The following is a 25,672-nucleotide window of genomic DNA, read 5'->3' on the forward strand; positions in this document are numbered from 1 at the left end:
GCAGGCACGACGCGTGGTCCTGAGTCAACCCCGCGACGCGCTTTCACAACTTCTTCCACGAACAACGTGCGCGCGACTACGTCAGCCACAACAACACTCACGATGGCGGAAGATAACTACCAGGACTATCTCGTTGCGAGGGTAGTGACGGAACAAAAGCCCGTCACCTACAGGTTGCTCAGCAGAGCGCTCAAGACCAACGTCAATACAGCAAAGCGGTCAGTACTGCCAGTGCAGCTGTTCGAGTATCTGCTTACATGATGCAGGATGCTCTTCGAGTTCCATAAATATCAAAACGCACGAAAACCGCATTCTGTCCATGCCACCTACCTTGTGACAGGTACACCAAAGCGGACTGAGAGGACCAATGGCGCTCTTGCACAGAAGGGCGAGGACGCAGACATGCGCAGCTCGCCTGTTGTGGGCTCCACGCCACACGCAGAAGGGCCTGGAGACTCTGATTATGTCAGTGACTCCGACGACGAAGAGACACCCGCACCCGAAGGTGTAAAGGAAACCCGGGTTCTACTGGTGCGAGAGGAGGATTTGGAAAGTGCGTTTCGGTACACGATGACCACAAGACTTCGCTGATGGCCGGCACAGAGACCCGATCAGAGTTTGAGGATGGATCCACGGCCCATATATACAGTCTGGAGCCTGGCCCGCTTCAGGTACGAGGCCCCCGTACGCTTCAAGGCTCCTGCTAAAACAGACAGATTCTTAGCATTTTGTCGTTGTGCAATCACGAGGTTGTAACAGAATTTACTGACGAGGATCCTCTGGAGCGATGGAAGGTGTATGGTTCAATTCGGAACCAACACATCAAGGTATAAAGACTGGCTTCATCACCTGGGCGCGCTGATTTGTTTATAGAGAAGGACTGCAAAGTATGCCCCTCCCACTGCTTCATCCAAGGCCGCTGTGAACCCCGTTACGAAGCCTGCCACAAAGGCCGCAACTACCCTAGGCATGAAAGAGAAGGAGAGCTCGGCATCTGCAAGGAGAGGAAGCGCATCCGAAGACAACACATCCGGTCGTTCAACGCCACAGCCCTCTGCCGGCTCTGCTACACTCAAGAGGAGCGATTCAAAGTCAGGGGCGAAGAAAGAGAAGGCAACGAGTGATTTGTTCAAATCTTTTGCAAAGGCTAAGCCAAAGGCGAAAGAGGCAGAGAAGTCACAGGAGTCTACGCCGGCTCCGGGTGAAGATGGTGCATGCACAAGCTGTTGGTCCTTGTTTGTACACGGCTGACTTGTCTAGAATCTATGCAAGGCATGTCCGAAGACGAAGGCGATCCCGATGACGAACCCGAAATCAAGATCGACGAGGAGAAAAACGAAGCAGCCCGCAAGGCCCGGGAAGAGCGGGCCGAACGACTGCGCAAGATGATGGAAGACGATGGTAAGTCCTCGGAGCTGAGATTGTTTCGTCGTCTAACATATGTAGATGAGGAAATGCCCGATGCGCCAGCCACAGCGGATTCACAGCCAGAAGCGCCCTCTACAGCGGCAACGGATGCAACCGAACCAACTGAGGGCGAGGCTACAGTTACCGTAGAGAACGGTCGTAGACGCGGCCGAAGACGAGTGATGAAGAAGAAGAAGGTCAAGGACGAAGATGGTTATCTCGGTGAGAAGCCAGGACGCTCGATTAAGGCCTCCAACTAATTGTACGCAGTAACCAAGGAAGAGGCGGTCTGGGAGTCCTTCTCAGAAGAGGAGCCCGCGCCAAAGAAGGCCAAGCCAGCACCTGCCAAACCATCAAGCTCAGCCAAAGGAAAGAATGCAGCTAAGAAAGGACAGGGAAGCATTGCCAGTTTTTTCAAGAAAGCTTGAGATATCCATAGACAGATACGCGTGCTGAGGTATATCCACGGTTGTCACGATGAAGACGGGAACGCTTCTGCAGTGTCGTCTAGACTGTGCGAGTGTGTAGTACAAACTTTCAACTTGCCTCAGAAATTTACAATGCTATGTATCTTAGTCGTACCCGCCGCATTATTCGGCTATTCTGAAAGGGCAACATGTCCTATTATGCCGTAGCAAACTCCTGCCAATCTGGCAAAGCGACGTTGTTCAGGTCGCCGACTTGTACAACTTCGGACGCCCATCGTACCAGGTACAATGTTGTACACAGATCTTGACTTGCTGAACGGCTTCGCGGCGCTGCGATGTTGTATGACACGGCTTGCATTAGGTATTTCAAAGGGAAATCGTTGCCATCGACTTGCGTGATAAATCTTATTTAGATCCAGTTGATGTCATCTTTCCTTACCATCTTGCTTGCAGGTCTCCTGCGTGAAGTTATCTGTCTTTTGGTATCACGCGGGGGGGGGGGGGGGGGATGACAGATCCGGCCCCTCCTCGGATGCCCCGCCGAACTGTGGAAGCATGCGCTTTAGCAGTAGCTACCTCATCGTCATTCGTATAATCATAGAACCGTGTCATTGTCCTAAGCTTTTCAAAGACACGCGATTTAAGAGCCGCATTGGCACTTGCACTAAACTATACATAGGCTACTGACCTCATTGAATCTGCACGATCGGGCAGGCACAGATCTGGTTGATGACGACATCATTCTGAGACAACATCAAATAGTCTGAAGCTTCGCAACTCTGAATTGCTTCAGGCGCATCACGATCAACTCACTGTCTTCTCACAGTAGCAACCATAGCTTCACGTACAGCATCCCGTCGCCTTTCGCGATTCCTACACACCATGTCTGCTACCGCGCCCTCAGCATCGGCCCTCCCACCCGCGCCATGGAAGTCCCTGTTCAGCGAGCACATCTCCAAGATGAAGTCGCCCGAATTTGTTCTCGGAACACTCGATTCAGCGCCCAAGGGCTCACCCACCCCTTTTGTGCCACGCGTGCGATACTGCATCCACCGCGGCTTCTGGGCCGAGCTACCAGAGAACAAGCACAACGATGCAGAGCGCAACCCTCAAGTCTACCAGAGCGATTGTCCTACATTCACAACAGATGTCCGCATGGAGAAGGTGGGACAGATATTCGCGACGAGTGCGGGGCATGCAGAGAGCAATGATCAAATACAGGGTAGTGGTGGCGGAGGCCCGGTCGAGGCTGTGTATTGGAATGCTGATACGGGCACACAATGGCGAATCAAGGGGAGGGCATTCGTCATTGCAGATGACATCGAGGCTGATGAGGAGAGCAGTGGTGTAAGGACTGTCAAGAGCGAGGTGGGAAAGAGGATGAGGGTTGTCGATGAGGGCAAGGAAGACCAGTTCAGCTGGCAAAGGGAGCTGACGGGGTTCTTTGGCAACCAAAGTCCCGGTATCAAAGGTAGGAAGTGTTGCTGTCTTTGAAGCTCTGGAAGATTCTAACACGATTTCACAGGCTCCTTCAAGAACCCCCCACCTGGCCAGCCTACATCCAAACCTTTTGACGACAAGAACCTCGCACTTGGTTCCAAGGTTGACGACATGAAGGACCCCGTCGCGCGCAAGAACTTCCGCCTTGTGGTCATTGTACCAGACTCGGTGGAGCAGACCGATCTCAGCAACCCTGAAAAGGCACGGAGATTTAGATATACATTTGACGAGAGCGCAAAGGCCAACGGCGGATGGAGGACTGAGGAGCTATGGCCTTAAAAGCGCAGCGAGGAGGTGTTGATAGACATGTATGAAGGGACAAGCGAAAATAACTTGGCAACCGAATGTTCGAAACAATAGCACAGACCTCCCTGATGTTAATCGGTTCCCTAGTAGAGCCGAGTATGTGCAGTGCTGTTGTGTAACTCGTTTGTCGGAGCGATCCTTGCGAGATGCATATGCATGGTTTCGCTGCAGTCTTCCCCACAATGTGGCTCAGGTCGGCGACCACATTCGTGGCCCTTGGTGATTTGGAAAGTCGTCCAAAGTCCGCAAATTTGTTGAGCGTGCTTTGGAATCGAAACGTGGGGGTTTCCGGTTTTACGATGGTTGTGCACATTTCTTCGTCTGCGAGTACACTGGATCAGGCCGGGGCACGAGTCTCACATGTCGCAACGTCCCAGGCTAACGGCGTGGGAAAAGCAGAGGTGCGAAACGAAACGTGTGTTGAGCAGGCCCCTTGTCCGCATCCTATTTCTGTCGCGTGGTTGCCTCAACGGGTAATCGATGCATAAAGAATCGTCGGCAGCCTGGGATGATCCTGGACGGGCAATCTAAACAATGCTACGTGTGTTGACGTCCAAGCTACAGCTTTTTTTACGTGGTGAACTTGATCAGTTGAAAGTCGACTGGCATTGGTTGGTGCATGCTGGCAGGTCAGGTGCGCGCGCTCGCCTTCCTAGGCTGGTATCGTTCGCGAGCACAGCAGGCCGGTCACTGGACTGGACGGCGTACAGCAAATCTTACACCGAACGAAGATTCTAGAGAAAGCATCCAACTCGTACGTGTACTGTACGGACAATTGGACACGGAGGATACGGATGTATGGGTTTACTACTCCTCGGTGATCCAAGCCACCACTTCTGGCAGGCCATTCGCAAGTTGGAAAAAGAACACACAGGGCGCCATGATTTGGATTCGGCTGCGGCGTTGCGGCACGGGTGTAGGTACGCCGCACGGGTGCTTATTGGGAGTAATAGCCGCTGGGCGGAAGTTGCACACGCGCTATCGCCAAGTGGATGAATGGGGGGTGAGCTGGCAGCCGTTAGGCCGGCGGCGGGTGTAGGCCGTGTTTCGCGCTGTCATCGCAACTGGTCGAGTGGAGCGAGCCGCGACATGGTGGGAGATCATGTGCAGAGCGCCCTGCACGTCACGTCTGCACGTCTGCACTGTCGATGCGTTATCGTGGAGCCATGCGAAACACCATGACAGTGGCATCGATCTTGTACCGCGTCGGCCATGTGGTCGCGCAACGACAAACTCGGCCGTGCAACGCCCAGGAGTGAGGCAGGTGAGTGTTGCAATCTTGCGACTCGTCTCTAATAAGGCCGAGCGCCCTGTTCGATCACCGCCAAGGGTAGGGAACCGTTGCTGCGGTACCCCATACCTGTTCAGAGCGGAGTATCTTGCATGCACCTTGCACCCGCACCGATGCAAGTCCGTGTCTTTTGCTTTCGGGCTGCCCCCTCTTTCTTCCTGATGCCATGCACCGCCGTGGATTTGTGCCTCCGTCGTCCCACACTGCATGTCGGTAGACAGGACAGAGTTCAGTCTGGCCCCGCTGATCGCATCGCATATCAGGCCCATTCCCCTGCTCGCCAGCCCGTCTCTCTCCCTAAGTAATCGCTGATCGTCTGCCGCTATTTCTCCGCCGCCTGCTCGACGCGCAATTCCCCCGAGCCATATCCTCTGTCCGCTGCCACTCTACACACCTGCCTCGTTGCTCGCTGGCCGACGCTCATATCGACATCGTGGCAGCTGCATGCAATCGTCCGTCTGCACCATTGCCGGCCATCACCACCCCTGCCACTCGACGCCGGGACTCCGATCCTCGCCAACCAGGACAGACGCCCACCATGTCCGACATTGAGAAGACCTTCACGTACCTCCACGACAACATACCGCAATGGCTTCAAGATATCGCCAGCGTCGAAGAGAAGGTTACAGCCATGCAGAATGACAACACAAAAGTGCCCATATCACAGTCACCATTTGCGACGCCGAGGACAGATTCGACCGCGTCCATACGACCAGCACTAGATGCCATCGCCGAGGACGAAGCCCCCGCGAATGCAACCCTGACAGACGCTGTCGGCAGCCGCAAGCGCAAGTCTCTCTCCGTCTCGTCCGGTCGGATGTCCGGCCCCTCCCGCTATCGCCCTCGAACCATGGTCGTTGTGAGCTACGATGGAGATATGCAGAAATCTTTTGAGCTGCTGGTGCGGGCAATAGGAGCGGGACGCAATCTGCTGCGGAAGGCCAAAATGGAGGCTCGGATGAACGAGATGGCTACCCAGGCAGAGTCGAGCGAAGAGGACGACAATGACGATGAAGAGGTCGATCTGTCAAAGATCAACTACCGAGCACGCATGTCATCACTGCGCGCGAGGTCAGCAGCCAGGAGAAGCGGACGACTCGGTGTGAGCAGCGGAGTAAAGACACCTGCGGCGCTATTCGACACCTCGGACAAGACATTGGAACAAGCACAAGAGCTGTGCGAAAGGGCAGCGCATCTTACACTACGCGACGGCGACTGCAGGAAAGAGTTGGAAGGAGTACGGAAGAGCTTTGAGACTATGCTGGAGATCGCAAAGGCCGAGGTTGAGAAGTGTAACGCACGCAACTCACAGCATACACCTGAGCTACAGCCACACGAGACCTCCGATACATCCATGTCGTCTCTGGAACCCGAGATGCTATATCGAAAGGACACACCACAAACCGCACTACCACTACCAGAGCCAAACATCCAACCGAAGACAACGCTACCACAAGAATCATCCTCCATTGCGCCTCAGCCTCTCAAAATCGTCGACATCGAGGTTGATGAAGAGGACGATGATGACGACTTTGTACTACCGCCTGTCCGGCTAACGTCGCGGCTCAACCGACGAGACTAAGCCTTCACGTGCCCATTCATTTGCTACTTTTCCATGCGTTCAAGCGATTCTCGTCTCAGTCACTGATTTCGGTACGGCGTTCTCAAGGCATTGGGTGAACAAGCGAGTCGCTGTTCCTCACGTTATGCTGGGGATGAAAAGGGGGGCGGAGGCTTATATCCGCATACATCATCAAGCATCTTTCATGTGTTGGCGTTGTTGTGGTTATTGCTTAGCGGAGTCAATCCGACTTGAAGCTCTTTGTGCTTGCATTTCAGAGAGCAGTAGTCATTCGCTGACATGTCTTGTGGGTTGTTTATATTGCAATAATCACAATCACCACACGATCGAGACTTGAATTCATGTACTTCTCTCTCGCCTTGTTTGCATTATAGCTATTCGTCTTGCTGCGTGCTGTTCTCTCACCAAGCCCATTTTTCTTTACGTTGTGGTGCATACCCAGTGCCTTCTGTTGTTGTCGCTTTCTTGGTCCTCCGCAATGCCAGATGCACACTTGGGGAAGGAACAATGAGGAAACGCAACGTGCTTCCGCCAACGTGACTGCCTTTTGACGCCTAGTGCTCTCGCACGCGTCTGATACTCTCTGCCGATATACCCACACAAGCTCTACTCACTTTCCTTAGCACATCACTACTGTCGGTGGCCGGGATAGCTTCGACGCCAGGGAGCACAACCAGTTCGTTCGAGTTTTCTAACTTGATAGAAGAGTCTCAAATGGCGAGCGAAGGCACCGAGCTAAGTAGCGATGTAAGCGAATGTCCCGTTCTGTAACTACGCTCACAATGCTAATGCGACGCAGGTGGTTGCCTCAGCGAGAGAAAGCACCAACGAAGGCCAAACTGCTGCGAACTCGCATCAGACTAGCGACAAGCTCAATGACAGCGAAAGAGCCTCCGTTGTGTCCCACGAGGATATTGATCGATGTGGATCTAGTGAGACCAAGGGCGCAGCCAGCACGGGCAAAGTCGTCTTTCGAACCCCAGACGAGAGCATCGAAAATGTTCAAGAGCTAGTTAAGAGACCAGTAAGTCTATCGTCATTTGAACAAACGTAGAAACTAACTGTGCTTTGCAGCATCTTCCTGAAATCCCCAAGAAGAAAGACCGCAGCGCCAGCCTTTTGTCTGGTAGCGACCTTGAGAACTTTGCCGATTCGAGAAGTTCGGGCTTCACACCACCGACCTCCACCATCTCCATATCCTCCTACGATCTGCGCAACCGAAAGCAGAGCAAGCTGGTGTACGACGTCAAGTATCACCCTATGGACGATACCATCCGGCCTTCTCAGGCAGCAAAACGTCGTACAGCCCACGGAGAGGCGCCGATAGTGGACTTTGATGATTCGAGTGACGCCTTCACCCTAAACGATACCACAGCTATCACTGGAGAGTCGAGCGGTGCACAAAGTGAGGGAGACGAAGAGACACCGAGCCAGAGCAAGCAAGCCAGAGGACGCAAGCAAGCCCAGTCGCGGCCATTGCCTGCTGAGGGCACGAGACGTTCCACACGTAAGGTCTCGGATCAAAAGACATCGTACAACATGGACATCCACCCTCAAGACAAGTACCTCGTCATATCCAGCGATGATGATGATGGGCAGTCTCGAAGCAATAAGCGTAAGGAGATCACTCGTAAACGTCCCACCGCCAGTGATGATTCAGACCCCGACATCAGAATGGCAAAGAAGCCCAGGGTCTCTCGTCAGAAACGATCGTACCGTACAGTGCCTAGTACTTCTGATACTCTGGACTCGAGTGATATGCCTGTATCGCATAATGTGGATACTGATGAAGCTAGCAAGCACAGTACGTATATGCGGTCACATTATCCCAACGCGAGCTTCCGCTAATCTTGTACAGCCAATAACACTACGAAGCCCTCACATCCTCCAATCGCTAACAGTCTTCCTGACCATGGCATTCGGCGCCGGGAAGGTATAGACGTCTGGCACTACCCTCCCGGAAAGAGATACCTTAATCATGATCGGAATTATTGGCCCACTCTTCCAGACCAAACGTTTGCGATCTTCCACGAGAAGCTCGAAGACCAGCTAGCGCGCGAAGCTATGGAAGCATCACCACTCAATTACGAACATGATGACAAGGAGAACATAAGCAACGCAGACATTGAGCCGGGGTCGGATGATTACGGTGGCATATCTGTCATGCCGTCTGCGCAATATCTACAGTCGAGCGATGAACAGCAGCTGGCAGACCATCGTGCCCTTGTCTCTGAAGCTCTCTATTCTGACGAGGCTCCGCAGTCATACGGTCTGGACGGAACCCATGGCACCTGTGAAGCACAAAAGAATAACCCGGCAGAATATATGAACATACTCGTATCTGGCGAAAACTTGCCCCCAGGTCCTACACACGTTGAAGCACAAGCGGAGACGCAAGACTCGGTACTTGACTCCGATTATGCAAGCGAGATCTGAGGGCCTGAGTTATAGGCTTGTCAGCACGCCACACACCAACAAGTCGAGTTAGTCGCCTCCCATGATATCTCTGTCAGCAGTACTGACTTTCTTCTTTAGATGCCATCCCCATGTGCATTGCCATGATTGATGATGGCTACGTCGCTGTTATGACCAACATACAGTTGCAACCGCCATGCTTTCCGTCTCCTCTCTCCACCATACGCCATTTCCTGCACATACCATATATGGAGGACTTTCGCTCAGCTTATGTATTGCTCAAGATCTGCAAACATATGAGGAGTGTGTAATTACCAAGGACGATGCTGTATGTCCTGTGGAGCACTGTACAAAGCCGGTCGGTTTCTTATCTAAAGTCTCGCAATAAGGCTGTTTTCATCGACGATGTAATAAATGTGTCTGCAAAGAAGAGTATATAGAGCAGAGAAAACGTCTTCCAGTCAAACCTGAATGCACGCTGTGTCGAGCATATTTCATCGACCTTGATGGCATCTCCAATACGGTCCAATAGGCAAGATCAGAGAGACACTCGTCATACCTTCTATGGTCTTGTTTAGCGAAACAGATTGCTAACTAAGAAACTCTATGCGTATTTATCCCTCTACGTCATACAAGTATAATAGAAGCTAAAGTTTGTGACGGCGCCTGTCAGACATGAACGGTTCACGCCCCTCGCCAATATCATACAAGCTTGCTCCATCTCCCTGTACCGTCATAGAAGGGTCACGGCGTCTTGTACATGACGTGTTACGGTAATGGTACGGTGTTAGTGAACTATCTGCAATGTCAAATTGAAAGTGATAAAATATAGGCGTTTCATTTTGCGTTGATCTCTCATTAGCGACATGCTTTTGGCAAAGAGATGAAACCTCTCGAAAAGGACGCATGCTCTTACTTCTGCCCTTGAGTTGTACCTATGAGGAATGTAAACTGTAACGGATGTCTCAAACGCGCTGCAGCGACGCAGTCGTGAAGGAATTAGAGATTTACATGGAAGGACGACGTTGCAAACTCAAGGGTCAAGTCATGGGTCACCTTGCAGTGCTGATCGCATGTGGAGCAAGCATCATGCTGCACACTATTTCGGCTATTCAGAGGCTTCTGCATAGTGAATCCCGTCCTTCCTCGAGCTCATACGGGTTATGCTCACCTTAACTCTAATCTGCCATGACGTCTTCCCACGATGAAGATCTTCCTCGGCCGCGATTCGCGATTCGACAGGGTGTGCCCCATGCATATGCAGGTCAGCCAAGATTTGCACTAATTCATTCTTGCCGCGGTTGAAAGACGTGATAGAGTCCCTGCATAGTTTGCCTACCTACCCACGAGACTTGTACAAGTGACCTCGAAACTGCGGTACGCCGATATTGAATCAAAGCTCAGTCTAATATACAAAAGTGTAAACGCATCTTTTATATCTGATCGTCCGGGTTCGCCCAGACGCCTGGTTGCCAGAACTAAGCGACACCGCGCTATTGCCAGCGGAGCGGCCGTCTAGTGTCGTTCTGGGCGCGATCTTCGCTGCGGTCCAAGCGCAAGGCTGGCTGGACACGATTTTGGTACCGGTTTCGGAGTCAGTTTTAGTGTTGGTGTTTTTCTTGACGGAGGAGAGCGAATCCTGCATACACACGGATGGCTCGAAGACGGCCGGCTGCCGCAAGTTCGCGGGATCGTCGTAGGGAGCACTGGCGCAACCATACACTGTGATGTGTGCGGATCGCTAGGCAAATAGTGCTATCATCTGCCCAACACCGATGATGCGAACTTTGCCACTTCTGCGCGGAAATGCAGATTGTAGCACGTGGAGACGCTTTGCTTCCTTTTCGGGCATAGATGATGTGTTGCGACGGTGTTTAGCGACCTGGCTTAAGCCACGGAGGTTAATCTTGTCCCGTCACAACACAACACCGCATCGTCTTTCGGCCAAGGGTCGATCAACACCACGATGCCGTACGCCGCTGATGAAGCTGCCCGGATATCGTCACATCGTACCATATTCCGCGGAGTTATCTGCGACTCGGCTCTTGATTCTCATTTCCATGGTACGGGCAATCTCGTGAGATGCTGTACTGCACCGCGACGTTGAGCACGCGAATAGCTTGCTTGGATACGAGGGCGCTTGAATGATTTGGCCTAGAAACTGCGGTCTCGAGGAATCTAGTCTATTGTCAGATGTCCTCGTACGTGTCCATCCCCACTGTTCCATCGCGGAGCGGCCATGCCGTCAAGCAGAGTGTGTTGTGCACGTTTCCTGTCGACCGCAAACGTGTTTCCAGTTCATCCTTGCTTCTCCCGCTCGTAGGCGAGTGGTGGCAGCGCAACGTCACAAAGGCCAATGGGAGGTCCTCCTCCTACTGCAACCTTGGACAAATCTCACGTCTTTGCTTGGTCTTGCGCTTACTGTCAGCCTTTTTGCACGCTTGTACGCCCGCGGCCATGCTAAGCTCATCTGCCGAATCCCAAACCTCCTCATTTGGTTAGATCGCCAGGGAGCACCATCTGTGTAAGCACATTCCATGACGGCAGGGGCTAGACTAATCAGACCTTGCGGATTTAATTTGGAAGAGCTCATAAAAGATTGTGGAGTCGAGACTTGTGACCGGATATGGAATTGGTCATCGCGGCCAGTTGTGTCTGTGGTTATTCATACCAAATCTCACATCCTTTGTTACTGAGAGTATAGCAAGGGGAGATGCACACCCTTCATTTTATCGACGGCAGCTGTCAGCACCCGGCCCATTGCGGCTCATTCTGGCTCGGCATCAGCATAAATACCTATGGGATCGCTATGATGGCTGAGTAGAAATTTGTCTCCAGTCTTTTCCAGAACAATATACCTGTTATACTTCATTATCATTCATCCAGTATCGCCATAATTTGCATCGTTTGACAACATCGTTTACTTTCCCGCGAGCGGCTCGGTATATTCTGGGCATACATTCTAGTCCCTTGTCTCGCCGGTTTAAGCAAGCCTTTCAACTACTCTATTCCTAATAGGATATTGACAGGGATCACACAGCCAGCCCTGTTCCAGCAGGCACAACCGCTTCCTCGCTATACGGCGACTAAGACCCTGTACGCCGCACACCGTCACTGTATCTCTGCTCTAGTCTACGATCACAAGGGATGACGGTGGAGGCGGAGTGAGGGGGCTTGGGTCTAGGAACTGCGGCCACTGTTCGCCTGGCTACTCCGCTTTCAGTCGTCTGATCACATCTAGCGTGCACCGTACTGTGTCTGGGAATTGGATATAACGTGTAGGTCCAATCCCCCAGGATTTCGACATTACAAGCAAGCATCGATCGAGGTTCTACATCAACTACTGCTACTAGTAATATCTCGAACTCTACCAAACTTATATTGGTTGGTCCTCTGACTCATTTCCTTTTTCAGGATATTTATATACTCGTTTACGGGAATATTCACACAGACCCCTCAAACTGGGTCACTGTTATATACGTCGACATTACCTCCAGTGTCACGTCACTTCCCCAGTCGTGTCTTGCCTGGCATTGCGATAACAAACGGAAAATCGCACGAAGAACTTTCACGCGCTTGGAGTCCGCCACCCAAGGCTCATTGCGCGCCGCGATCAGTACCTGACACTGCGAACTTGCGCCTCTCGACTTCCTTTTCTTAATTGCAGGGTTCCTCGCCAAACCACTGCGATACAACTGCGACACACCTTCACCACTTGTATACGCCACCTATACACAAGATGGTCAAGTTCTCAACTCTTGCCCTCGGGCTCCTCGCCATTACCGGCGAAGTCTTCGCACAGAATCCCGTAAAGGTCATGCCCTTTGGCGCTTCCATTGTTTCGGTACGTCCTCCTCCTCCCTGACGTAACCCTTACGCCTGCTAACCTTTGTCAAAGCGATGCTGGCGTGCCAACCTCCAGACTTCGCTCAGAGCCGGTGGTGTCACAAACTTTGACTTTGTTGGTACCCAGAAGAGCAGTTGCACCGACGGCACCAACATCGACCAAGACCACCAAGGGCACCCTGGGAAACAGGCCGCCGAATTCGTAGCACAGGGCAACCTTACTGTCTGGCTTAATCAAAACCCGCCGGATGTCATTATTATGCTGCTCGGTGGGAACGACGTCATCATCGGAAAGAGGTCTGTCAACGACATTCTCGCCTCGTACGACATATTGATCGGACAAATGCGCAAAAAGAATGCCAATATGCAGATCGTCTTCTCCAACATGCTGCCTTTGGATCCAGCGAAATGGGGTGCTACTCCTGTACAAGGCATGAAGGATCTCAACGCTGCTATAGCTACCTATGCACCAAGGAAGAGCACCTTGAAGAGTCCAGTGTACTTTGTAGACAACTTTAGCGGCTTCGATCCAGTCAAGGATACCGATTCAGACGGTCAGCATCCCAACCTGAGCACGGGTGTCCAGAAGATGGCAGCCAAGTTTCTTGACCCGACCAAGAGGGCAATAAGGGCAGCGGCTGCGTTGAAGGCGAAGAGGGTCAAGAGGGCGGAAAGGGTGTTGAATTTGTCAGAGTAAAACTGGGCCAGGATGTAATATAGTAACGAATTCATGATCTTTCATTCTTCTCATGATTGAGCCTGGGTATCTTCAAGTAACTTTTTAATACAAGACGCCGTTATAATTGCACCGCCAGACGGATACTACAAGCCGAGGGACGACTACCGATATGTGTCGATAGAACGAGCGGGTGTTTTCATGGCTTTAGAGTCGTATCTGAGTCGCCCTCGGACACGTATGTATCCGCCTGCGCGGCGGCTTGCTCCTTTGCGGCCTTTTGGGCGGCCCGAATACCGCGAGACTTCTTGCTTCTGATCAATTTGGCTCCGGCAGCCTCAGCAGCCTCAATGGCTGCAATCTTCTGTGTTTGGTTAGTATGATAGTCTGTCGAGAAGATGTTCGAGTACTTACGGCTGCCTCGGCCACCTTGGCAGAGTGCATCGCGATGGCTACGGCCGCCGCCGAGTCTTTGTTACTGCAGACGTAGGTAAGGTCATATCTAAAGGTTGGTAAACAAAGTCAGTATACTCTCTCATGCAGTTCGTATAGGGAGGGTACTAACGCGCCACGGCCCATTTGGTGAAGGTTTCGTAGTAGTGAATGGTTTTGGTGACTACGTTTTAGTGGATTATAGCTACCGCCATTAGCAAAAGCTATCGTAAAGTTCTGCGACATGCTTACAGTGATTGCGAGTGTGATTGTTTTTCGATCACCGCAGTCGGCTCAGAAACTTTGTATACAGCTGAATCTTGTGTTAGCGCCACGGTGAAGGGCAGTCCTAATAGACTGCCCTTCACCTCCAGTGAAAGAGGAGGCATAACGACGAGGTTTGGTTCAATGAGGAGAAGGTTAGTGGAGGAAAGAAGGAGACGACAGTGAGAAGATGAGTATATATATGCGGAAATTAGCTCCTAGGATTGGCAGTCGATGAACACGCCGTGAATGACGAGGTGAATGCGGAAGGCGCAAACGCTCCAAGAGGGGTAGTATTGCGACGGCCGGGCGGCATGCAGGGGCGCTAGAACATTAGAGTCACAATAGAAGCATCTAGGTGAAAGGTATTGAAAATGTAAATCAATGCAGTATGTACACATGCCATTCCACGTCTCTGAAAGCCAACTCTTACTTGGTAAGAACGATCTTGAGCTTCTTGGGGCTGTGGGTGAAGAGGTTGGCATAGGCCTTGGGAACAGTCTTCCGCTTGTTGGGCTCCTGGACAAAGTACTCGTAGCCCTGCTTGTTAGCAAACTTGATGGCATCCTCCTTGCTCTTGAACTGTATCCGGTGGCCGTTCATGAAGTCGGCCGACGACTGCCAGCCCATGAGCGGGTTCTCCCATCGGTGGCCCTTGGGGAGGACGTCCCAGTCCATCAGCCAGTGTGACGAGTTCCAGTCGCCGGATTGTGTGGCTGTCTTGGTCGGCTTGTAGATGCTGCAGGAAGTCAGTATGGGGGTCGACGTCACATGTGTGGGGGTTGCCGTACCGGACAGTACGCGCCTGGAGGTCCGTGGGAGCGCCCGAGAGGACGGCAGCGGCGACGCTCTCACCGGGCTCGCTTCCGTCCATGACACGCTTGGGGACGGGGGAGAAGTTGCTGGGGACATGTTAGCCATGTGCTCCCGTGGTCATTCAAGGCGCGGGTTGACGCACGAGGTCCGGTAGTCGATGGCGACGTTGTAGTCGGGCTGGTGGCGCATGCCCTCGGCGGCCGACTCTTCGCGGATCTGGGTCGACTCGCTGTTGAGCTTGACGGCGGGCGCATCCTCGGAGCTCGTCTTGTGGCCGTGGGGAGTGGGCTCGTTGGTCGAGTACGTGCGGAACGAGGGCGCCATGGCCCTCGTCGCAGAGGGCCGCAGGGCAGGGGCGAGAAGCCGCGGTGCAATTGACCTCGGCAGGCAGGACATGGTGGTGGTGGTGGTGTCGTCGGGGTGGCGGGCGGGAATCGTGAACGTCGGGCATGTCGACGGGATGAAGCTGGGGTGGTTGCTTGGCGAAGGCGCCGGCATAATCCGTCGTGCAGCTTTCTTCCTCGAACATCACCACCGACCGCACGCCCTCCATCTCCACTCCATCGTCTTGCCTGCCCTGGTACGTTGCCCGAAGCGACCCACTACGCCGACAGCGTGCAATTGATGCTGACTGAGCGGTAGCCGTCAAGATGAGCTTCATGCAAAAGCGCGGTCTCTCGACCCTCATCCCCCCCAAGGTACGCCCTCTGATGCACCCCTCCAGCCGCCCACGGAACTGACAATTCTCCCCAGATTGCTTCTCCCAATGTAAGAGCCCTCCAAGCCACAGCCTAGGACGTCCTGGAACCCCCGCAATCGCATTCGCGCAATCCCCGGCCCGCCGTAAACACTTTCACGACCGCAACCCCCAATTGCAGACTCAGTCGCAATGCCAGAACTCTCACTGCTGCGATTCTGGATCTGAGCTGATTCGCAAAACAGGCTATCGGCTCCTCTCCCAATGCCGTCCGCATGCAGAAGGTCGTGAGCTTCTACGAGAAGCTGCCCCGTGGCCCAGTTCCCGAGCCTGAGGCCAAGGGTCTGCTCGGACGCTACCAGAAGAAGTACATGGGCAAGAACCCGTCAGGAAGGCGTGAGTGCACCCAGCCCGAGGTGGAAAGACACGGGCGTTGTCTTTGAACATGCGAGATGCGCGTGAGAACACCAGACTGACCCTGTACAGCCCTCGTCCACGTCATTGGCTTCCTCATTGCGCTTGGCTACGCACAGAACTACTACTTCCATCTCCGTAAGTCGAATGAGCTGCGCTGACGAGATGATGTGACTCACCACCTGCAGGCCACCACAAGAACAACGAGCACTAAGCGGGTCCTCTGGATGCGCTGCGCCGTTACGAGCAAATAGACACGATGTGTATATGTAAAGTGTAGTTGGTGAATCAAGCCTCTAGCCAAGACCATCTCTTCTCCTATCATGCAAATGACTGTTTCTTGTCCGTTTCAACATATCCACGTGTGCAGCAGTGGAGCTTCGTACACTGCTCACTGCGCCGACATGGTCGCCTTGAGCGAGGAAAAGGTCATGTATGATTTGCGATGCTATGGAACATGTAACAGGTTACATTGCAGTGCGTCTAGTCTGAGGGATGTGGGAGCATCTCACGTGCATGTCATGAGCCTGTGTCGACAGCTTCCCGTACGTAGACGTGCATCGTCAACAGACTTGTTTCGGCTCATGAGTCGATTCCCCATGCGTGAGGCAAAAGAGCCGCAGCAGCCGTGTGAGGTTTAGGTTGCAGAGCACGCAGACTATATATACAAGGCCCCAGCATACGCCAAGACTTGCGCCTCTCACCATCGTGGCTACTCAAGCTACCCGCCTCAACCTCCTATACACCCATCCACACGCACGATCCGCCCCACCACGAAAGGGCCCCTTGCACCCAGTCACCCCTCCCGAGCGCGACTCCACGCCGTTCGGTGAATCAGCGCGACCCAGTACGTGCCGGCATCCTCCAGCGAAACCTCCGCACTCGCCGCGTCACCTCAGCAACTTGCAGAACGCACCTCTGCGGAAGCGCCGACTTGACATCCGTGGCGACTTGTAGCATCTGACATTAGGTGACTATCCCCAACTTTTCTTTGGCTCCCATGTCGCATGTCGACGACGTCGGGCGTCCGGCCGGGCTCGACTCGCAGCAGTCGACGCCGCCTACGCCAACGTCTTTCTTTGGATCAGACCAAGGACAGCTTTCTGACATTGAGTCTTGCGCCACTTCAGTTCCGGAAACTGTTATGGCAGAGCAGGTTGCCAACGATGTGGTAAAGGAAGCACAGTCGGTGGGTCGTTCTGCGCCCATCGACGACTCTGCGTCAACTACCAACACCCCCGCCGTCAACGGCGAACCGCCCTCGGGCACAGCGACTACCACAACGACCACACCAGAAGCGTCCTCCACCAAACCCATTTTGAATGGCGCAGATGCACCCGCGGCTGATAGTGCACACGTGTCTGACAAGGCTCCTGGACATGCGGCAGCTGTGAGTAGACATTATGCCGAGTTACGACGTGGCCCTAACAGCAGCAGGGCGACAGCAAGCAGTCGGATGCATCACGGCAAGAGCCCAGACAGCCCCACCTCAACGGCCTGTCCAGCGAACATCTGGCAGCTGAGTCGCAAGCTGTGGCAGATGCCAGCGGCGGCTCAGACACCGACATCAGCCGTCCCGGGAGCGTAGACCAGTCGAAGCGGGATGGGATTCACGTGCGGACCAGCTCAACTGCGAAGAAGCAGCCGTTCAAGTCAGTGTCCGTGACCAAGAGCTTTCTAGCCAAGACAGTCCCTTCAACACCCGCTGCGCGACCTGGCGAGAAGGCAGCCCCGACAGCCCCGCCCAAGACGTCAGTCCTCACTGCAAAGCCCCGCCTTGTAGCCAAATCTGGTGGCGGTAACACCCCGCGTGCATTGGGACAGACCAACGGCGCAGGCGCAGGTCCAGATGCGAGCAAGGTCTGGAATAAGAACCAGCCGGTCCCAGTGCCCCCGCCCAAGACGTACACGGACGACGAACTGAAGCAACAGTACGGCATTCATCTTGCAACACGCTTACAGGCAGACGAAGGGGGCAAAGAGGCCAAGTGGGCCGACATTGACGACGATGAGGAAGATTGGACCCCGGAAGCAGTGCAGTGGATGGATGGAACCAAGTCCTCAGTCGCAGTGCCACCCGAGACACAGCCGCCACCTGCCGAGGAACCAAAGACTATACTCAAGCCAGAGACGCCTGCCGAGACACCCAAGCCCGCTGCATCACCAGCACCCGCTACGAACACGCCCAAACCAAGCGTCACCGGTGGTACCAAGACTATTCTGAAGCCCGGCGCACACGCGCAGCCGACTTCTGGAAAATCGAGTCTCGTCCTGAAGGGCCAGCCCGAACGGCCAACACTGGTAGCCAAGCCATCGGCGACAGAGAAGAAGTCACCATGGGCGCCCTTGCCTCCAGTCGAGAAAGTATCGCCGATCCAGGTTAACCCTCCAGTACAGCAAGCATCCTCGCAGCGCTACTCACAACGAGACTCCTATGGCTACGATTCCATGCCCCCGCCTCCCGCGAAGGAGATCGCCCCCGATGACTTCAACCGCAACTGGCGCAACGAAAGCGGCAGTCGAGACAACCGAGACGGCCGGGAACTGTACAATTCGCAGAGCGGTCGCTACGAGCCCGTACACAATGATATGAGGCGGAGTTCGGGACGCGATAGTGGTGGCTACCGGCAACAGCCGTCTGCCGTGCTGCAGAGACCGTCTCACGATGATGGCCCAGCAGAGCCGTCAGCGGCGTTCCAGACATCAAGAGCAAGCGCAGATGGACCTACTTGGGGTAGGAGGAGGAACTCGTCCAACGTTAGCGGAACAATGCCTAGGCGCATGTCGATGGACCCGCGGGGAACAGATATGCCTACTGGTCCTATGAACACTGAGCGACGTGAATCACACTCGATCAACGGCTTCGACCCGTCGTCTTCGGACCCTGTAACTTCCAGACACTCTCCGTTCCAGCAAATGAGGTCTCCGAGCGTTGCCCAAGCTCACCCGGCCTCTCCCTATGGCTCAGTAACCTCACCAGCTGTTCAAGATGCACCGGCGCCTGTTGTAGCACCGCCAGCGGAAGACCCTGTCGAGGTACAAAAACGTCTCATGGCCGAGAAAATCGAGCGTGCTCGTCTCAAGAAGCAGCAAGATTGGGAAGCCGAGCAACGTGCAGTAGCAGAGAAGAAAGAGCGACTTGCCAAGAAGCTGGCCGCTATGGGACCACCCGAATCGAAGGCCAAGAACAAAGACCAGTCGCCTACACGCCCAGAGCAGTCCCCGCAGAAAGGCAAGGCTGCCCCTGCCCCCGTGCAATCACCGCCAAAGCCGCCTGTTCCGACTGCCGATGGCGAGGTTACACAGTACGGTATGATGAAGGTCCACCAGCCTCACCCAGTGAAGAAATCGCCTCAGACGGAGCACGCCCAGGTTTCTGGGTCGGCATCACACGCAGCGAACCCGTCGCCGGCGACTGCACCGTCGTCACTTGACCAGCAATCGGCACAGCCGTTTGACGCCTTCACTCGTGACAACGAAAAGTCGAGGTTGGCAACTGAACAATCTCAGACGATCGCTCACCAATCAGACGGCGCTATCCCTTCTGGGCCTAGGCCGCAGGCACCCTCAGCTTGGTCGCAAGCATCCTCCACGGCGCCTCAGCCTAGACCTTGGACTTCGCAGGTTTGGGGTCCCCTAAAAACGCAAGATCGAGCTCTTGGTAACGGTACATTTGACGCTGATTTCCGAGGTCAGTCCCGCTCTGGTGCCCAGCAGCAACTTCCTGTCCAGCCACCTGCCTCGACAGTTCCCATCGGCACCAGCTTGGCTCCCCAGGCTCTCCCATCACAACCGGGAAGGCAGATGCCTCCGTCACAGCAGATATATTCCCAGCGATCATCGCGTGCACAGCAGCAGCAACAGGCCGCATCGGCTAGAGCAGCCAGACCTTCGAGGACTATCGCTGGCGGTGCTTGGGACACATTCGGAGATCTTATCGAACGTGATGATGCCGAACTTGCGGCAAAGAACCACCAAGATCGAGAGCGCCATGGTGACTTCCGCCCGGAACTTCGAGAGACATACAAGGACCAGCGGGGTCAGGCACAGGTAACGCTGCATGACAAGGTCTCTGCCGATATGACTCTTGTCGAGGCGTTGAAGAAGGACGACACCACGAAGCCCGTGACTGACGGCTCATCGCCTCAGCAAGGCTTGGGTCAAGGTTCTCTACAGCAGGCTACTGGCCCTCGTGCGTCTCGCTTCTTTCCTCGCCCGACTGAGATTTCAACAGAGGCGACGCCATCACCGTCGACGTTTGCATCAAGCAAGGCTGATTCTCCCCCTCCGCCTCCAGAGACAGAGACACACCCTGTTTTCGGCAGCGAAGCTGGCCACCCGTTGGTGAGGCTCCCAAAACCTTCACCTGTTGTACGACTTCCTCCGTCGGCGTCAGGTAACGCACCGGCTGCTGCTTCCCATGTGAACTTGCCTTCGCGTGGCCAGGCTCTAGGTGCCCGACCTCTTGCAATGAACCCGGAATGGCAAGCTCGGTTTAACAAACTCCTTGACAAGCCAGGCTCTAATCGCTCAGCAACCCTTCCTGGCACATCTCCAATGCTGCCTGTCGCTATCCCACAGCAAGGTTCAGTTGCCCCGGCTGCTTTGTCGAAAGCTTCTCTCGATGTCAGAGCAGGGACTGGTCCTGCCACTGTGTCCTTGCCTAGTGTGTCCCAGACAAAGACCTTTGCAGATGATCGTGGCAGGGACGTGATCACCCGCAACGGCGCTGAGGCACTATTCGAAGATAGAGAATTCGGCTCGCTGCCCACAGTCAAACTGTCCAAAGTTCCTCACCTCGCTGCCAATCAGCCACCCAAGGCCGCGCCTAGAGACGAGCAGCAACCAAGGTACAAGAAGTTTGAGAACCCATTCACGATCCGCCGACTGGAAGCTTTCGACATCGAGAAGACTGCACAGAACAAGACAAAGTTCGATGTCGTTGTGCGCCTTGCCAACATGCACGAGCCGGTGACCAAGTCTGTACAGAGGAAACACTATGGCCCTAAACTCACCCGACAGCCTAAGCCCAAAACAACTGGTCCCCCAAGCACCACTTCTGGCAACGGCACGAAGGATCGCCCGCGCAAGCCCTCGCATCAAAGTCAGACAGACCGTTCTTACAGCAACAACAACAGCAACAGCAACAGTAGCAGCATTAATAACATTTCCCGTCCATCTGCACCCAAGACCTGGTCCACAAGCAACAGCAATGCTCCTCGCTCGTCCCCGGCCCACACAGCTACGACTTGGGCCAAGGTTGCGACAGCCTAAATTTCTCAAGTTGCTCCGGCTAGCTCCAACAGACTGCTATACGGAATATTCAAGGCGTGACGTTTAATGTTCGGCGTTACAAACTGTCTCGGTTGCGCGATCTGCTCCACGACAATGAAGAGTTGACGTTGGAGCACTGTCTGTCGTACTTGTACAGTACTGTCTGATAGCTCTTCCAAGTCTTTCACTCGGTCACTACACGTACTGTTCTCGTCACAGCACACCATTTCACCTCTCTTCTCTTCAGCAGCAGTATATATCGCGACATCTTGTACCACAACGGTTAGAGTGGACCACAAGGTCGCTTTTCTTGGGAGGCAGTGTACTCCCGACCATTTCTTTCACTGGACTCCTAGTCCTTTCTTCTTGTCTTGGGTATGACATCACTTTCGGGTCTGCATGTTTTTCCTCAGACCTTCGTTCATCTCCTCTTGCCATGATCGGCGTAAGGACGCGAATATGGATATTGATAGCTACGACGGAACATGACCTCGTGGATGCGGAACTGGAACGGTGATAGAGGATTCGTGTACTGCTAATAATACTTTGAAAACTTCATACCATTGTCCCATGATGCTCTGATAACAAGAAATCGGTCTATTGTTGCTTGTGATACAGAGCTAAGCATCTAGTTGTCTGACATCGAAGTTGATGGCCTCCAAGTTGGTTCCTTCGACCCGCTTTCCACTCGCTGCGGTGATGAGCCCATCCAGCCAATCCTGATGTCCCAACAACATCTTGTTTGGCTACTGTGCCTCCCACTCCTTGAACACTTGTCCAATCTGACTCTCCTGCGTCAAGATCCTCACTCTCTGTCCTTCCAGATCCTCCACAATCCACGCATGATAAATCTCCAGCCCGTCCGGTGTCTTGGAGCTCCACGCCAGTCTTCCAGGACGCCCATTACTCTCCGGAGGCTCCGACTCCTCCACCGTGCACGTCAGGGGCGGGAAACCAAAAGTGCTGAATTTGAAAACGTCATCCTTGTGCAGGAAGGTGCTGCCTCCTGATGACCGCGGAGGCGTAATCTGAGCGCAGTTTTTGTAGTACGACTCCCATTTCGAAATGTTGGCTAGCAGGGCCCAGATTTGGGTGCTGGTTATGTCCTTGGCGATGCGTTCGTTGGAGACAAAGTTGTCTGTTGTGCCGGGGAGGAAGTGCTGCGGCCAGTTGATTGCGGATTGGGTCGCCATGTTGGTGCATGAGTTCTTGATTGGGTGTGAGCTCGTCGGTCGAGGTATATGTGTTCTTTTATTTGCTGTAGAAATGAGTGTAAAGTGAAATTGTACTCATTTGGTCGTTCAAGTATCAATGGATATCATTGACGCTAACATGTGCCGCTAACGCATCATTACGCCTGGGAAAGACTACTTCCGGGTGGATCTACAAAGTAGCTTTGTTTGGAAGTAGAGCATAATTAGTACTCTTGTACGCCGTGCTCTAGTACTGATCGACCTGTCGACGTCATCATGAAAGCTTGATTCCGATGCAAGGAACTACATATTGGATGAAGCAACCGAATAGTAGGAAAGTTTAAAACATCAAGTGTGGAAAATACTAGAGAATACAAGAACTTCCCAAAGCGAACATTAACATCAGTGTATGCTATCTTGGGTAAACATCTCCCCGCCTGAAGCTTGGTAAAAACTCAGAGAGTATTGTTAACCAGAATCGCGTTGTTGAGATAAAACCCTGTAACAACCACGAAAAGCTCATCTCGTGGACTGCTCATCTGCAAACCATTGGCCTCCATCAACTTCGAACATTCTTTATTGTACTGGCAATGCTGGGCATCACTGTGTTGCACAGAAGGACAAATGACAACACCTCCCTTGTTGACGACGTATTCTTTGACAACAACGTCGCCACCAAATTTTTGGTAGGCGCGTGCGAGATATGTCCTCGAAGTCGTTGTTACTGCCTGGAGGTACTGGGCTTGGTTGATCCAATCCCGCAGTCCCTTTAACAGGAAATAATCTGCTTCTGCTTCTACCCGGCAGTAGAGCGCAAGGTCGAAGCCGTCTTCCTTGGTCCAGTAGAGCGGGAATCTTGAGGGTCGGCGCATGAAGTTCAGGATGTGCTCGAAGGTAGCCGCATCTGCATCGATGTAATAGGAGCCGTCGGCCTGCAAGTCTGCACAGTCTTCCCAGCGTGTGAGGAGGCTTTCAAAGTAAGGCGAAACTGAGAGAACGGATTTTGAAGTGCGGAATTTACGACCGGACACGTCGAGGATGATGTGTTTGTCCGCCATGACGAAAGGAGGTGGATGTAGCTTGTCTATTGAGAGAGGATGTGCGGAGGGGCAGGTATCAGCCTTTATGCAATATGACATGTACAACGCCCTGTCTTCACGCTGAGTCATCGCGTGATATCCTGTTTGGGACAACAGGTGCATGAGCGGAGCACACAGCCATGTTTTACATTGCGCTATCAGTTTCGACTTGCAGTCGGGTGAAAAGGACTGCTCTGGACATACACTCGCGTCCTCAGAATATCATTGCAAAGTATGGGCCACATCGCATATAGTCTGTTCAATTAACATCACTCGTCACGGGCTATGCGCAATCCAAATCTGTGCCAACATCGGCACTCCCTCTGAGTTTACATGTACGCGCTAGATACGGCTCACTTCGGTCTGACCCCTAGCACTTCCACGTCCACCCCTCGTCTTCTTTCCAGAAACTCTTATCATAAACCGGTGCATGCGGTCCCCAAAAATGTGTTGGAAATACCGGTGCGTAATCGTTGCTCGCAGCATGATGATGTGGCGGAGTGTATTGGCAATGGCATGTCGCATTCATGCAATGCAATGGCTGGATTCGAGTCTCTTCCACAGGGTGTACGAATTGTGTTTCCAAGGACCGCGTATCGTGGTTCAGCGGTTGATGGTACGGCTGAACATGGTTCCAAGATGCTGGCTTTGTCGGCAGCAGATAGCCCATCTCATGATTTGGACCCCAATGGGTGAGTTTTTGGCAGTCGCAAGCGAGGCAGCTCATATCATTGACAGTCGCAAAAGGAAGACCGAGCCCTGGGTGCTGATGAAGGAACTGGTCGAAAGACAGACTCATGTGAGGGTCTGGAGGAAATGCAAGCAATTCTTTGTATGGACCATGAGCATGGGTGTTTGAGTTAGAGTGGTCGACCATATAGGCTGAGAAGGTACGCCGCGGCGAGGATGATGCCATGTTGGACCGGAGTCGAGCTGTATTGACCAGTGGCTCTTCGTTGACACGGGGTAGTCTCTCTGGGGGACGGGCACTCATCTCCGAAGCCAATTCTACTTTACTGCGCATAGGGTCGATGTTTTGGTCAGCGTTGTTCCCATCATGGCCTGGCCTTGAAGCTTGCGAAGTGCTCACAAGAGCTGCGAAATCGACCAAGAAATCGAGGGCGTTCATCGAGCTGAGTGGTCGAGAAGATGAATCGAGGCGAACAGGGAAGAATGAACAAGGGATTAGATGTAGCACTTTCTGATGCACTCTGATGATGGTTGTCGGCATCAGTATCTCATGGTTGTTGTCACATTAATGGTACTCGCACCAAACGGGTGTAGCAGAGCGTCGTCTCGTTGCACCCGTGGTCACGTAGCCTATAAAAAGTGAGCTTCGTGTCTGGAATGGTCTGGTGATACGATGTGATGGACCAAACGTAGTTTGATGCAGGAGTAGATGTGACTTCCGCATGAACGTACGTAAGCTGTCTTCATTCTTTGAGGTCATTGCCCTCTAGTTTCGTCGATACGCTTGTGACGGGGATGCTACCAGTGTACAAAAGACCCAAAGAGCCAGTAGTACAGTTGTAGCATAACCCCGACTCGATCAGAACGGGAAGGTCCTCATTTGCTTGAGCAAGTCTCATTGCGAGATGCTGAATGTGTTCCATTAGCGAGCAACACCCTGCCTCTGCACCACGACGACGATTTCCATCGCCTGTAGCAAACCATGTATGGGTTGGCGTGTAGGGCTACCTGTCTTGTGTTCCAAGGGCGGAATTTGAAGTGCGATGCGTACCGCTCCTGATGATTGCACGCGCTGGAGTTAATATGTACCTGGATGGTTGCCCACCAAGACGTTGCCAATGCATCATCGATGTGCTGTACACTTAAGAGATGACGGAAAACGTTGGTGTGCAGTCAGTATGTAGATGCAAGGCGTGGTGTTTTTGTAGGAGTGTTGGGTCACCGGACCGTGCCGGGCATGAGCGTGTCGTTAGCGCGGGGACTTGTTAACGATCAACCTTGGAACCCACTCATCCATCCACATCGAGTAATGCGCGCAGCGCGACGCGTTCAATGTGTCGCTTCGAGCTCTTGAGCTTGCTT

General features: G+C 53.4%; 9 protein-coding genes across 9 annotated transcripts; 7 read left to right on the forward strand and 2 right to left on the reverse strand.

The window, feature by feature from the left end:
• Positions 1-102: 102 nt before the first annotated feature.
• On the forward strand, positions 103-1,835 carry ACET3X_003031 (uncharacterized protein; the record flags this gene model as incomplete). Its single annotated transcript, XM_069449840.1, has 8 exons — positions 103-218; positions 267-553; positions 604-671; positions 717-827; positions 874-1,210; positions 1,261-1,401; positions 1,447-1,629; positions 1,678-1,835. The coding sequence occupies 8 exons, from the start codon at positions 103-105 to the stop codon at positions 1,833-1,835; spliced, it is 1,401 nt and encodes a 466-aa protein (XP_069309578.1).
• Positions 1,836-2,717: 882 nt separating this feature from the next.
• ACET3X_003032 (uncharacterized protein) lies at positions 2,718-3,614 on the forward strand (the record flags this gene model as incomplete). Its single annotated transcript, XM_069449841.1, has 2 exons — positions 2,718-3,306; positions 3,361-3,614. 2 exons carry the CDS (start codon positions 2,718-2,720, stop codon positions 3,612-3,614), a joined length of 843 nt encoding a protein of 280 aa, XP_069309579.1.
• Positions 3,615-5,043: 1,429 nt separating this feature from the next.
• Positions 5,044-6,898, forward strand: ACET3X_003033 (uncharacterized protein). The gene has a single exon (XM_069449842.1). It carries the CDS (start codon positions 5,471-5,473, stop codon positions 6,512-6,514), a length of 1,044 nt encoding a protein of 347 aa, XP_069309580.1. The 5' UTR covers positions 5,044-5,470; the 3' UTR covers positions 6,515-6,898.
• Positions 6,899-7,228: 330 nt separating this feature from the next.
• On the forward strand, positions 7,229-8,950 carry ACET3X_003034 (uncharacterized protein; the record flags this gene model as incomplete). The annotated part of the gene is made up of 4 exons (XM_069449843.1): positions 7,229-7,261; positions 7,314-7,538; positions 7,589-8,318; positions 8,373-8,950. 4 exons carry the CDS (start codon positions 7,229-7,231, stop codon positions 8,948-8,950), a joined length of 1,566 nt encoding a protein of 521 aa, XP_069309581.1.
• Positions 8,951-12,668: 3,718 nt separating this feature from the next.
• ACET3X_003035 (uncharacterized protein) lies at positions 12,669-13,472 on the forward strand (the record flags this gene model as incomplete). Its single annotated transcript, XM_069449844.1, has 2 exons — positions 12,669-12,773; positions 12,828-13,472. The coding sequence occupies 2 exons, from the start codon at positions 12,669-12,671 to the stop codon at positions 13,470-13,472; spliced, it is 750 nt and encodes a 249-aa protein (XP_069309582.1).
• Positions 13,473-14,509: 1,037 nt separating this feature from the next.
• Positions 14,510-15,390, reverse strand: ACET3X_003036 (uncharacterized protein). The gene is made up of 3 exons (XM_069449845.1): positions 15,106-15,390; positions 14,939-15,049; positions 14,510-14,886 (listed from the first exon to the last, which is right to left on the reverse strand). The coding sequence occupies exons 1-3, from the start codon at positions 15,357-15,359 to the stop codon at positions 14,577-14,579; spliced, it is 675 nt and encodes a 224-aa protein (XP_069309583.1). The 5' UTR covers positions 15,360-15,390; the 3' UTR covers positions 14,510-14,576.
• Positions 15,391-15,423: 33 nt separating this feature from the next.
• ACET3X_003037 (uncharacterized protein) lies at positions 15,424-16,288 on the forward strand (the record flags this gene model as incomplete). The annotated part of the gene is made up of 7 exons (XM_069449846.1): positions 15,424-15,434; positions 15,476-15,543; positions 15,606-15,661; positions 15,717-15,731; positions 15,906-16,056; positions 16,147-16,212; positions 16,263-16,288. 7 exons carry the CDS (start codon positions 15,424-15,426, stop codon positions 16,286-16,288), a joined length of 393 nt encoding a protein of 130 aa, XP_069309584.1.
• Positions 16,289-17,074: 786 nt separating this feature from the next.
• Positions 17,075-21,348, forward strand: ACET3X_003038 (uncharacterized protein; the record flags this gene model as incomplete). Its single annotated transcript, XM_069449847.1, has 2 exons — positions 17,075-17,464; positions 17,512-21,348. 2 exons carry the CDS (start codon positions 17,075-17,077, stop codon positions 21,346-21,348), a joined length of 4,227 nt encoding a protein of 1,408 aa, XP_069309585.1.
• Positions 21,349-22,996: 1,648 nt separating this feature from the next.
• Positions 22,997-23,599, reverse strand: ACET3X_003039 (uncharacterized protein; the record flags this gene model as incomplete). Its single annotated transcript, XM_069449848.1, has 1 exon — positions 22,997-23,599. One exon carries the CDS (start codon positions 23,597-23,599, stop codon positions 22,997-22,999), a length of 603 nt encoding a protein of 200 aa, XP_069309586.1.
• Between the last annotated feature and the right edge of the window lie 2,073 nt (positions 23,600-25,672).

Source organism: Alternaria dauci, chromosome 2 (assembly GCF_042100115.1).
Source record: "Alternaria dauci strain A2016 chromosome 2, whole genome shotgun sequence".
NCBI classification, from domain to species: domain Eukaryota; kingdom Fungi; phylum Ascomycota; class Dothideomycetes; order Pleosporales; family Pleosporaceae; genus Alternaria; species Alternaria dauci.

Bases quoted from the DNA above. Each gene is read 5' to 3' on its own strand.
- ACET3X_003033 (XM_069449842.1), top strand. From the start codon at position 5,471: ATGTCCGACATTGAGAAGACCTTCACGTACCTCCACGACAACATACCG.
- ACET3X_003036 (XM_069449845.1), bottom strand. From the start codon at position 15,359: ATGTCCTGCCTGCCGAGGTCAATTGCACCGCGGCTTCTCGCCCCTGCC. The intron at 15,050-15,105 runs GTGCGTCAACCC...ACATGTCCCCAG, and splicing joins GCCATCGACTACCGGACCTC to CAACTTCTCCCCCGTCCCCA. The intron at 14,887-14,938 runs GTACGGCAACCC...GACTTCCTGCAG, and splicing joins CTCCAGGCGCGTACTGTCCG to CATCTACAAGCCGACCAAGA.